The 12,773-nt window shown below is 48.7% G+C and overlaps 1 protein-coding gene across 1 annotated transcript in view; it reads right to left on the reverse strand.

The window, feature by feature from the left end:
- The window catches only part of LOC140399074 (uncharacterized), a 117,658-nt gene that overhangs the window by 47,456 nt on the left and 57,429 nt on the right, over window positions 1–12,773 (reverse strand). Inside the window, exons 5-7 of the mRNA XM_072488187.1 lie at window positions 7,939–8,060; window positions 5,777–5,861; window positions 2,652–2,785 (exon numbers count right to left, since the gene is read on the reverse strand). Of these exons, the coding sequence (XP_072344288.1) occupies window positions 2,652–2,785; window positions 5,777–5,861; window positions 7,939–8,060 (341 nt within the window). The remainder of the gene's footprint in view (window positions 1–2,651; window positions 2,786–5,776; window positions 5,862–7,938; window positions 8,061–12,773) is intronic.

Raw genomic sequence — 12,773 nt, forward strand, 5'->3', positions numbered from 1 at the left:
CCATATGTATGGGATATGTCTCCAGCTGTTTGAGTTGGAGCTCAGGATTTTCGAGCTTGAGGGACAGCTGGAGTTCTTGTGGAGCATCTGGAGGGATGAAAGTTTCCTAGATCATGCGTTCCAGGAGGTGGCCACCCCATCAGCAGAGAGAGCTCATGATGGAAGGCTATCTGAAAGCGGAGGAAGAGATAGGAGGTGCAGGATTCTTCCTGGTGAGCACCACTCTCAAACAGGTACACGGCATTGGAGATGACCTGGGTGACGACACCTTGAAAGAGTGCCATCCAGGCCAGAGCACCAATAGCCAAGGGGGGAACACAGGCGGGAACAGCAAATGGTAAAAATCAAATTGTTATTGGAGATTCTATAGTCCCGTGGTGTGTTTCCATCTGGCGCTAGGGTAAAGGACATCACAGAGAAAGCAAGGAATATTCTGCAAACTCCACAGTCACCGAAGGCCAGAATTGAACCCAGGTCCCTGGCGCAGTGAGACGGCAGTGCTAACAACTGTGCCACCCAGTATGTTCTCAGCCCAAACTAGGAAGGAGGCATTGCTGGATCTGGTGATGGGGAACGAGGTGGGTGAAGTGGACCTGGTGTTTGTGCTAAAACACTCAAGTAAGAGTGATTGGCATAACATAAGGAATAGGGGTGTTTTACTGCAATTGTGTCGAGCGTTGGTGAGGCCATACCTGGAGTACTATTTTGGTGTCCTTATCTGAGGAAGTATGTTCTTACTATAGAGGGAGCGTGGCAAAGGTTTACTAGGCTGACTCCTGGGATGGCAGGACTGTCATATGAGGAAAGACTAAGTCGGTTAGGATTATATTCATTGGAGTTTAGAAGCATGAGAGAGGATCTCATAGAAACCGGTAAAATTCTAATAGGATTAGACAGGGTAGATGCAGAAAGAATATTCTTGTTGGTGGGGTGTCCAGACTACGGGTCATAGTTTGAGGATAAGGGGTAAATCTTTTAAGACTGAGGTGAGGAGACATTTCTTCACCCAGAGAGTGGTGAATCTGTTGAATTCATTAGCACAGAAAGTAGTTGAGGCCAAAACGTGTGTGATTTCAAGAAGGAATTTGACAAAGCTCGTAGGGCTAAAGGGATCAAGGGATATGGGGGGGGGGGGGATCAGAGTATTGAATTTGATGATCAGCCATGATCATAATAAATGGCGGAGTAGGCTTGAAGGGCCGAATGGCCTTCTCCTACTTCTATTTTCTATGCATGTTTCTACGTATAATGTTCAGATTAGTAATTAGCCAGGGTCAAAGATGTCTAAGAGTGGCTCAAGGACGTTCTGGAGGGGGAGGGTGAACAGCCAGTGGCCGTGGTACACATTGGTATAAACGATATAGGTAAAAGAAGGGATGAAGTCCCAAAAGCAGAATATACGGAGTTAGGAAGTAAGTTAAAAAGTAGGACTTCAGAGGTAGTGATCTCAGGATTGTTACCAGTGCCACGTTCTAGTCAGAGCAAAAATAGCAGGATATATCAGATGAATATGTAGCTGAAGAGAGGGTGCGAGAGAGCAGGTTTCAGATTCATGGACCAACGGGACTGGTTCTGGGGAAAGTGACACCAATACAAACTGGTTGGGTAATGCCTGGGCAGAACTAGGACTGATGTCCTTGGTTGGTGTATTTGCTAGAATGGTTGGGGCGAGTTTAAACTAAAGTGGCAGGAGTGTGGGAGCCCATGCAAGGAGTCAGAGGAGGGGGAAACACGAACAAGAACAAAACACAGAAAAGGGATTAAGAAATATGACAGGCAGAGAAATCAAGGGACAGAATCAAAGAAGGCCACAGTGAAAAATAATGGGAACAGGACAAGAATGCTAAAAAACCCAAGCCTTAAGGCTGTGTTTAATGCGTAGCAATAAAATGGATAATTTGTGAAAGGGGTGGTAAGGGGCATAAGCTTAACACTCCGGAGTTTTTTCATACATTGAAAGGGCAGGAGTGTTAAATGCCTTGGCAGTGTGCTTCTTCCTTTGTTCATCTTGACGTATGTTTTTGACAGCTTCAACGAGCTTCACAGTTCCAATACGTTTATGCACTTTTTGCGCACATTCATGCCTAATTTTAGAAGTCCCATCTTACCTCTCAAAGAACACTGGACTTCTCCCAAAGGCCACCTTACCTCTCCCAAATGGCACTGACGTCCCCCAATGGTGGCCTGGGACCATATCTAAAGAGGCATCTTTTTCTCCAAAAGGGTACCTTGGCTATTCAAATGAATCCATAAAGTTCAAACCTGTTCCTACCAGATCTAATCTACACACTCCGAGTTTCTGACACCTCTCACACCAAAATTACATACGAGTGGAGGCAGCTGCTGATTTCCATGGGCAGCTGCTTCCGCGAAATGCACGTGCGTGAATCCTGACCTGGGCCCATTCCTGCCCCTGTGAAAATGGTTGGTGCCGTGCTTGGGGGCAGGATTTCTGGAATTCGGGCTCCTTCTGCCATTATTGCAAAACCACCCTTCTACTGCTACTCTTTGCCTTCTGTGACCGAGCCAGTTCTGTATCCATCTTGCCACCTCACTTCTGATCCCATGTGACTTCTCCTTTTGTACCAGTCTGCCATGAGGCACCTTGTCTCAATGTAACTAATGATCCAGGTTCACTTTTTCCACATTACCTCTGGTTTAGTTCAGCCAGCTCTTGCGCTTTGCCCTTCATTGTGTCCTTCAACCCCTTGAGGATCTGCTGTTGTCTAGCAAGGAAGGTGTATGGCTGCCCGCCTGTTGGCACACTGTCACTTGCTTTCTTTTTCTGAGGAGAAAAATTATGGTTTTAACCTTCAACACTCACCATGGAAATCATCTAGATAAATTCTGGGGGTCATGTCCCATAAATTGTGGCATTTATACGTCTAGCTGTTAATTCAGGAGTAGCAGAAATAGAATGTGTGGGAGTGGGGGAAAAGGAGCGTTGGGAGAAGAAAGGTTAGCTTAAAAAAGCACTGGGGGGGCAGGGTAAGGAAGAATCCCGAGATATAGAAAGTCCATGAAGGGGATGAGGGTAACCAGGGAAAGAGTACAGCCCATTTGGAACCAAGTGGGCAATCTATGCGTGGAACCGGAGGACATTGGTAGGGTGTCAAATTAGTACTTCACACATGTCTTCACTCGGGAGAAGGAGGATATAGGTACAGAATTCGATGACAGGGACTGTGAGATTCTTGAACTGTTTGAGGTAGGGAGTGAGAGGTATTGGAGGTTTTGGCAGGCTTCATATTGGACAAATACCCGGGTCCGAATGAGTATCCCAGGCAGCTATGGGAGGAAATTACAGGGGCTCTGACCCAAATGTTTAATTCCTCTCTGGCCACAGGGAAGGTGCCAGAGGATTGGGGGACAACTAAACCAGGGAATTACAGGTCAGTGAGTCTCACATCAGTGGTAGGGAAACTATTGGAGAAAATTCTGAAAGATTTCTACTTGGAGAGACAAGGTTTGATCAGGGATAGTCAGCATGGCTTTGTCGGAGGGAAGTCATGCCTCAAGGAGGCGATCGGGTGTGAAGGTGAGGGAAGTACAGTTGATGTAGTTTATAGGATTTCAGCAAAGACTTTGACAAGGTCCCACATGGGAGACTGATAAAGAGGGTAAAAGCACATGGGATACAACGTGGTAAATTGTATCTAAAACTGGCTTAGTGTAGAAGACTGAGGGTGGTGGTAGAAGGCTGTTTGTGTGGCTGGAGAATGGTGTCCAGTGGCATACCACAGGGATTAGTGCTGAGTCCCTTATTTTTCGGGACATATATATAAACGATATTATAGAGGGGGATGATAAGTAAGTTTGGGGATGACACGACGATTGGCCAGGCGGTTGGATTGGATTTGTTTATTGTCACGTGTACCGAGGTACAGGTACAGTATTGTTCTGCCTGCAGCTCAGACAGATCATTCTGTACGTGAAAAGAAAATACATAATAGGGCAAACATAAAATACTCAATGTAAATAATAAGACACAGGCATCGAGTGAAGCATACAGGAGTATAGTACTACTCAGTAGAGAAGATGTGTGAAGAGATCTGATCAGTCCATAAGAGAGTCGTTTAGGAGTCTAGTAACAACAGGGATGAAACTGTTTTTGAATCAGTTAGTACCTGTTCTCAGACTTTTGTATCTCCTGCCTGATGGAAAAAGTTGGAAGAGTTAGTTGACAGTGAAGAAGAAGGTCTTAGGTTACAGGACGATATTGACGGATTGGTCAGATGGGCAGATCAGTGGCAAATGGAATTTAACCCTGAAAAGTGTGAGGTGATGCACTTTGGAAGGAGTAACAAGACAAGGGAATACTGAATGAATGGCAGGACACTAGGAAGCTCAGAGGGTCTTGGGGTGCTTGTAAGCAGATTCCTGAAAGCGGCAGGGCAGGTTAATAGGGTGGTTAAGAAGGTGTTCGGGACACTTGCGTTATCAGTCCTGGCATAGATTATAAGAACAGGGAGGCTATGTTGGAGTACTAAGTGCAATTCTGGTCGCCTCACTATAGGAAGGATGTGATTGCACTGGAGAGGGTGCAGAGGAGATTCACCAGGATGTTGCCTGGAATGGAGTTTGAGCTAGGAACAGAGGCTGGGTAGACTTGAGTTGTTTTCTTTAGAGCAGAGAAGGCTGAGGGGGGACCTGATTGAGGTGTCTAAGGTTAGGAGGGGTATGGACAGGGTGTCTAGGAAGCAGCTGTTCCCACTTAGTTGAAGGGCCAATAACAAGGGGGCACAATTTTACGATGAGGTGCAGGAGGTTTAGAGAGGATTTGAAGATAGACTTTTTTCACCCAGAGGGCGGTGAGAGTCTGGAATGCACTCTCTGGGCAGGTGGTAAAGGCGGGAAACCTAACAACCTTTAGGAAGTGGATGAACACTTGAAATGTCATAACATTCAAGGCTATGGGCCAAATGCCGGAAAATGGAATTAGTGTAGATTTAGTGTAGTTTTGCCCTTGCAGACTCGATGGACCAAAGGGCCTTTTCTGTACTGTATGACTATGACTCTAAATTAAATTTCATTGGGGGCTATCCTCGTGGGACTTGATCGGGGGAAGTCAAATGGGTGTAAACCCAGAGGTAAGCCCTTTTTGGCTTCATGGAAACAAAGGAAGGAATCTCACTGGTAGGACTCTTTAAAAAAAAAAAAATTAGAGTACCCAATTATTTTTTCCAATTAAGGGGCACTTTAACGTGGCCAATCGACCTATCCTGCACATCTTTGGGTTGTGGGGGTGAAACCCACGCAGACACGGGGAGAATGTGCAAACTCCTCACGGACAGTGACCCAGGGCCGGGATTCGAACCTGGGTCCTCAGCGCCGTAGGCAGCAATGCTAACCACTGTGCCACCGTGCTGCCCTAGGACTCTTGACTTGAGAGTCAGGAAATTGTGAGTTCAAGCCCCAAGCCGGGAGCTCGAGCAGTTTATCTATGTTGGTGCAAAACCGAGGCTCCGCCTGTACTTTCTAGTGGATCCCATGGCACTAATTTTGAAGAAGAGTAGGACCAGTTCCTACCGGTGAACTGTCCAATATTTAACCCTCAGCCAACACCGGGAAAATGGATGATCTGGTCATTATCGTGTTGCTGTTTATGTGTAGGTTAGCTGCCGGGTTTCCCGATATTACAACATGTAAAATAAGCACACTCCATTGACAGTAAAACACTTTGGGATGGCTTGAGGGGTGAACGGGGCAATGTCAGCTGTGTTCAGTGACTGATAAACTGCAGAGTGTCATACCGCCTAGGCTAGGTGAGACTCACTATTTTCTGACTTTGTTTCTGCTGGTCGAATGGTTGACCCTGGAAGCTGATTTCCTGGACAGTGACGTGCTGTGCAGATGTAGTGCTGTTTAAAAGAGTGAAAAGGCTTCAGTAAATATCTCCATCCACAACATTATTAAGAGAAAATTGGTCCTGGAGGGTACATTCCTTTACTGTCGCACCACAATTCCTGTGTCGGAGTTCAGCATCACCTGTCCTTGCACATTTCATAATTAATAGATGTTTGCATTTCATAGATAAAAGACAAAGCAGTCTAGATTGAGGGTAATGGTGACGGCAGCGTTGCCAATGGCTCCGAGTAGGTATTCAGGGAGCCCAGTGGTGCAGTACACGGTGAAGATTTGGAATCAGCTGAGGAGGCATTTTAGGATGGAAGGGACGTCGGTGCTAACGCCGCTGTGCGAGAATCATGGGTTTGAGCCGGGGGGGGGGGGGGGGGGGATGGATAGTGTATACAGGAGGTGGAGGGGAGTGGGGCAGGTCAAGGTGCGGGATTTGTATTTGGAGGAAGGGTTCGCCAGTCTGGAGGAGCTAAGGAGAGGGGGGTGAAAAAGGGGAAAAATCTATCCAGACTGTATGGTTGATTGTTGGGACATATGTTTCCTAGGGTGTTTATTTGCTGTAACCTGCTTTGATACATATTTGTGATAAAATACATTTAAAAAAAGTAAGACAAAGCAAACCAGAACCTGAAGCAATTAAATCACTTCAAATTGCTTTCAAAACCCTTTCAGCTGCATCTAGTCGGAACATATCTGAATAAAAGGGATCAATTAAAGTAAAACATGGGAGCAATCGTATCATTCAAAATGATTCTTGAAAGGGTTTTTTTGTCCTCTGTGCCAATGAGTCCTATTCCAGAGACTTCAGCAAATAATCTAGGCTAGGAGAGTGCTGCAGTGTCAGGGGTGCTGTGCTGGATTCTCCGTTACGCAGGCAGCGCACCCACGCCCTAATCTAGGCTAGGAGAGTGCTGCAGTGTCAGGGGTGCTGTGCTGGATTCTCCGTTACGCAGGCAGCGCACCCACGCCCTAATCTAGGCTAGGAGAGTGCTGCAGTGTCAGGGGTGCTGTGCTGGATTCTCCGTTACGCAGGCAGCGCACCCACGCCCTAATCTAGGCTAGGAGAGTGCTGCAGTGTCAGGGGTGCTGTGCTGGATTCTCCGCTGTCGGGATTCTCCGTTACGCAGGCAGCGCACCCACACCCGGGGATTTCCCAACGGCATGGGGCTGCCCACAATGGGATATCCCATTGGCCAGCTGGCGGGACGGAGAATCCCTCGGCCGGCGGGGGCGCGTTTCCCCCCCTCCATCATTCGGGCGAGGTGTTAAGCCTGTTTTCCTTCTCAAGTCGGTTAAAAAGATCCCACTGGGCGCGATCGCAAAGAAGAGCATGGGATTTCTCTCCAGTATCATCGTCAATATTCATCCCCCAACATCACTACATCAGGTGATCTGGTCATTGCTGTTTATGGGACCTGGCTGCGCAGAAATTGGCTGCCACATTTCCAACATTATAACAGTAATTAAAAAATGTCTCCGAAAGGGTACCTAAATTAAATCTTCTCTATTCAATGGAATTCAAGCCTTGTCTGTGCTCTCTGTCCTTCGAATTTCGCCTTTGTTTGGTTTCATATCTGGGTTTCGCTGGTTGGGCCAGCAGTTGTTGCCCATCCTAATCACCTGAGCGGTTTGCTCGGACATTTCAGAGGGCAGTTAAGTGTCAATCACATTGCTGTGGTTCTGGAGTCACATGCCGGCCAGACCAGGTAAGGGTAGCTTTCCTTCCTAGAGGACACCAGTGAACCAGATGGGCTTTTCTGACAATCGTTTCATGGTCACCATTACGGAGGCTAGCTTTCCAATTCCAGATTTTACTAATTGAATTTAAATTCCGCCAGCTGCCGTGGTGGGGTTTGAACCCATGTCCCCCGAGCAATGGGCCTCTGGGTCGTTAGTCCAGTGACACTATCACTACACCATCGTCTGCCCTGGGTACCATTCACCAGCTTGCTGACAGCTGTTGTGGGTAACAGAATGGGGAGGGTCAAAACTTCCTCTCTTGGTGTCATGAGTGTCCTTCTACATACGTCTTAATTACGAGGAAACTGACTTTTTACAGAAGAAACAATTCACTCTCACCATTGTGTCCGCTTTTTCTGCTGCTTCCTATCGTATGAAGGGTTTGGGACCCAGAAAAACATTGAGTTCCCCAGGTACTGGTCACAGGGTGAAGGATGTTGCTTCAAATCCACTACATCAACCTGCAAGCACAGAATGAACATTCTTACTGGGGCCTGGCATCAGGGTTATATAAAGCCAAAAGAAAATTTCACGTGTTCTATGAACAAATACCCGAGTTTATTTTGAAAGAAAATACCAGCAACTGAAAATCTGAAGTTATTACAGATAATATTGGCAATATTCGGCAGGCCTGAGGAGAGAGAAGCACAACTGGAAGGAGGAAGTTTGAGATATAACAGGTTTTGAGCAAGTAGGGGTGGGGAGGGGGTGAGGGGAAGGGGGAATGTGTGAAAGAACAAAAGGAAAGATCTCTGATTGGGGGAAAGCAGGAGAGATTAAATTACAACATGGATAATGCTGTAAGGCAAAAGGAGGTGGTAATGGGACACCTAAAAAAATCAAAGGATAAGGCTAGGTGTGAATGGCAACAGCAGAATCATTGCAACAGCTGCAGTCTGAAAAGCTGAAGCTGCAGAACTCACCACAAAAGAGGGGGTACAGGTAGCGGGATAGAAAGGGGGGAGAGGAGTAGGGACATGGGTAGGAGGGTGGAAAGGGGCAGAACCAGAGGGGGGAACAAATGGACAGGGCGGGGAGGAGGGTCTACGCTGGCTACAACAGGCCACACATGACAACAGGGAACAAGATGGCGCCGCAAGCAGCCATTTTGGCAGGTCCCCAAACAAAGGAAAATCTCAGAGTGCATGGGCTCACCCTCAGGGCGTACACACAGTTGGCGGTCATGTTGGGTGGCCATTGGACAAAGGGAAACCTCGGAGAGCAGGGGCCTGCGGCCTCAAGGTGGGTACAGCCATTTTGGATGGCCCCCGAACAAAGGGAAACCATGCGCAGGGGAGCATCCGCAAGGTAAGTTTGGTTGATCCAGCAGGGGAGGGGGGACAGATATCCCCCATCAGGATAGTCACCTGGAGCGTCAGGGGACTTAACAGCCCAGTGAAAAGATCCAGAGTCTCGTGAACAGTATGAAAGCCGACAGTCTTCCTCAAAGAGACACACCTGAGGGAGAAGGACTGACTGTTGGTAAGAAAGGGCTGGGTGGGACAGACCTATCATTCTCGCTATGGGATGAGAGCTAGGGGGTAGCCATACTGCTCAGTAAGAGGACAGTGTTTACGGTGACGAGGACGGTTATGGACCTGGGGGACAACATGTCATGGTCATTGGTGTTCTGGAATGGGCACTGGTAGTCTTGGTGAACATCCACCTACCCAAGTGGGACGACACAGAGTTCATAAAAAAGACCATGGTGGAAATCCCCGACATAGATACGCATCGACTCATCATGGGAGGGGACTTTAACTGTGTACAGGACCCACGGACAGAGACGTTGAACCCCAAAACAGGGAAGACTTCCGGCATGGCGAAAAACTTGGCATATTTATGGAGCAGGTGGGGGCACTGGGCCATGGAGGCTCATGCACCCAGTGGAGAAGGAGTTCCCCTTCTTCTCTCGAGTACATAAAGTATATACACACATTGACTTCTTTGTACTGGGGAAAGCAGTGCTTCAGAGGATAGTAAGGGTGGAATACACTGCAATCGTAATCTCTGGCCCGCTCCACACGTGGATGTGAGGTTGGAGATGGCCCGTGTCCAACACCACATGGAGGTCGGACACGACCCTCCTGGCCGACAAGTTTTTCTGCGAGAAAGTATGGCAGGCAATAGACGGGTACATTACCAACAACCAGAATGGGGAGGTCTCACCCTCCACATTCTGGTAGGTGCTGAGGTCTGTGATTAGGGGTGAGATTATTGCCTATAAGGCACGAAGAGACAGGGTAGAGAGGGTGGCCAGGCAACAACTGGTTGACTCCATACTGGAGATAGTTAAGACAATACTCCGAGGCCACGACCGTAGAACTTCTAGCGGCGAGGACAAAGCTTTGATCTGTTCTCCACAAGGAAAGCAGTGCACCAATTCCGCTAGGCATGGGGGACCCTATACGAGCATGGAGACAAAGCTGCTTGCTGACTCACCAGCTGACAAAGCAGACTGCCACAAAGGAAATAGATTAGAGACAACAACGGGAGCCTAGTAGTGGAGCCGGAAAAGGTCAATGATGCTTTTGAGGCCTTCTACCAGGGGCTGTACACCTCCGAGTCCCCCAACAGGGACGCAAGGGTGAAGCAGTTCCTCGATATACTGGACATGCCAGTCGTGGGGGAAGATAGGAAGAAGGGGCTGGAAGCACCATTAGAACTGGAAGACTGGGAGTTCCGGTGGCGGCTATCTAAGTCGCACATTTGGTGGCTCCTGCTCTGGTCGGACTTTTGGACCTTTTCTCACGATTTTTAAACGGACTTGAATTATAAAACGGATGTTAGTGGCAATTCTCTACTGAATTCCCACTTTGGTGCATGGAGAAAAGGACTAGAAGTGTTCGTAAGGGCAGAAACAAGAAGACAGAGAAGACTTAGGCTGTAGTTGCAACAGGAGACAGCATGGCAGAGGGTCGGACCTCTGGCTTGTCGACCCAGCAGTCTATGGAGCAGCTGATGCAAGTCATTCAGGAAGGCTTTGCTAAGAAGAAACGCGACTGCTTGGACCTGATAAAAGAGTCGATTGAGCGGTTGGAGCTTAGATTGGATGCCCAGGATCGGGCGATTCGGAAGGTGGAGAAGGCGCTGGCTGAGCAGGAGGAGCATCAGACTGCAGTGCAGCTGGAGGTGGGGATGCTGAGGGACCAGCAGAAGAAGCTTCTGAAGAAGGTGGAGGACCTAGAGAATAGGTCCCGCCGGCAGAACCTAAGAATTGTCAGGCTCCCGGAGGGGTCCGAAGGAACGATGCTGGGGCATACGTCGCAGATATGTTTGAGAAGCTGCTGGGGGATGGGGCATTCGCCCGCCCTTGGAGGTGGATAGGGCTCATAGAGCACTCGCGAGGAAGCCGCGAACGGGAGACCAGCCCCCCCGAGGGCAATGGTGGTGAGATTCCACAGGTTCTCGGATAAGGAGCGTATTCTACAGTGGGCCAAGCAGACACGGAGCTGTAAGTGGGACAATAGCATCCTGCGGGTTTACCAAGATAAAGTGTGGAGGTGGCCAGGAGGAGAGTAGGCTTCAACCAGATCATGGCGATCCTTTTCAAGAAAAAGGTGAAGTTTGGACTGTTTTACCCAGCCCGTCTCTGGGTCACGCATGAGGATCAGCACTTTTACTTTGAGTCGCCTGAGGTCACGTTGGACTTTGCGGAAAAGGGCTGGTGGTGGACTGAGAACTTTTGAACTTGGATGCAATGTTTATATTTTTGTTTTTTCTTTTTGTTTCTCTGTTTTTGGAAAATGTTTCTCGTTTTGCATTTTGTGGAAGATGTTTGTGATGCCATTTGCATTGATTTGGAACCAGCAGTAGAGCTGAGTGAGTTAAGGTTTTCATTTGCGCTGTTGGGGGATGGAGGTGTGCTTGTTTTGATCTTGGTGTTTTTCTGTTGGGCAATTGTGTGGGGATTGTTTGATGTTGGAGTTTGTTTGCATGAGCGGAGGGGGGAACAATAGGTGGGAGACTATCTGGTGCCGGGGATGGGAGCCACCAGGCTAGCTGGGTGAGCTAGCTCTCAGAAGTACAGTGGGGGGTGTGCATATGTTTGTTTAGGAAAGGGGTTGGGTTACAGGGTGTTGTTGCTAGGGGGGGGGGGTTGAATGTTCTGCTGACGAGGGAGAGACTTGGGCTGAGGGACAGAGAGGAGGCCGGGGGCTCGTCACCGTAAACACTGTCCTCTTACTGAGCAGTATGGCTACCCCCTAGCTCTCATCCCATAGCGAGAATGATAGGTCTGTCCCACCCAGCCCTTTCTTACCAACAGTCAGTCCTTCTCCCTCAGGTGTGTCTCTTTGAGGAAGACTGTCGGCTTTCATACTTTTCAGGAGACTCTGGATCTTTTCACTGGGCTGTTAAGTCCCCTGACGCTCCAGGTGACTATCCTGATGGGGGATATCTGTCCCCCCCTCCCCTGCTAGATCAACCAAACAACCCTGGGGATGGGCCGGTGGAGGCGCGGAATACGTGCTGGAGGCAGGCCTAAAAAAGGGAATGGCTGATCGGCAGAGGGGGGGGGGGGGGGGGAATGACCTCCCCAACTAGGCCGTTCACCTGGAATGTTCGAGGGTTAAATGGGCCGGTCAAAAGGGCACATGTGTTCGCGCATCTTAGGGGATTGAAGGCCGACGTGGTAATGTTGCAGGAGACGGACCAGGTTATACTGAAGAAAGGCTGGGTCAGCCAGTTGTTTCACCCGGGACTAGATTCAAAGACGAGAGGGGTCGTGATCCTGATCAATAAGTGGGTGGTGTTTGAGGCGGGTAGAATAGTTTCGGACGTGGAAGTTGGTACATTATGGTCAGTGGGAAGCTAGAGGGGGTGCAGGTGGTATTAGTTAATGTATATGCGCCAAACTGGGACGATGTGGAGTTTATTAGGAGGATGCTGGGAAAGATACCGGACCTGGACTCGCACAGGTTGGTCATGGGAGGGGACTTCAATATAGCTATGGACCCTGCCGTAGACCGGTCAAGCTCGAAAACAGGTAGGGTGCCAGCAATGGCAAAGGAACTAAGAGGGTTCATGGAGCTGATGGGGGAGGTGGATCCATGGAGATTTGGGCAGCCTAGGGTGAAGTTCTCCTTCTACTCACACGTGCATAAAGTGTACTCCTGGATGGATTTCTTTATTTTGAGCAGGGCCTTACTGGCTGGGGTGGTGGACACGAGGTA

Source organism: Scyliorhinus torazame, chromosome 22 (genome assembly GCF_047496885.1).
Source record: "Scyliorhinus torazame isolate Kashiwa2021f chromosome 22, sScyTor2.1, whole genome shotgun sequence".
NCBI lineage: Eukaryota > Metazoa > Chordata > Chondrichthyes > Carcharhiniformes > Scyliorhinidae > Scyliorhinus > Scyliorhinus torazame.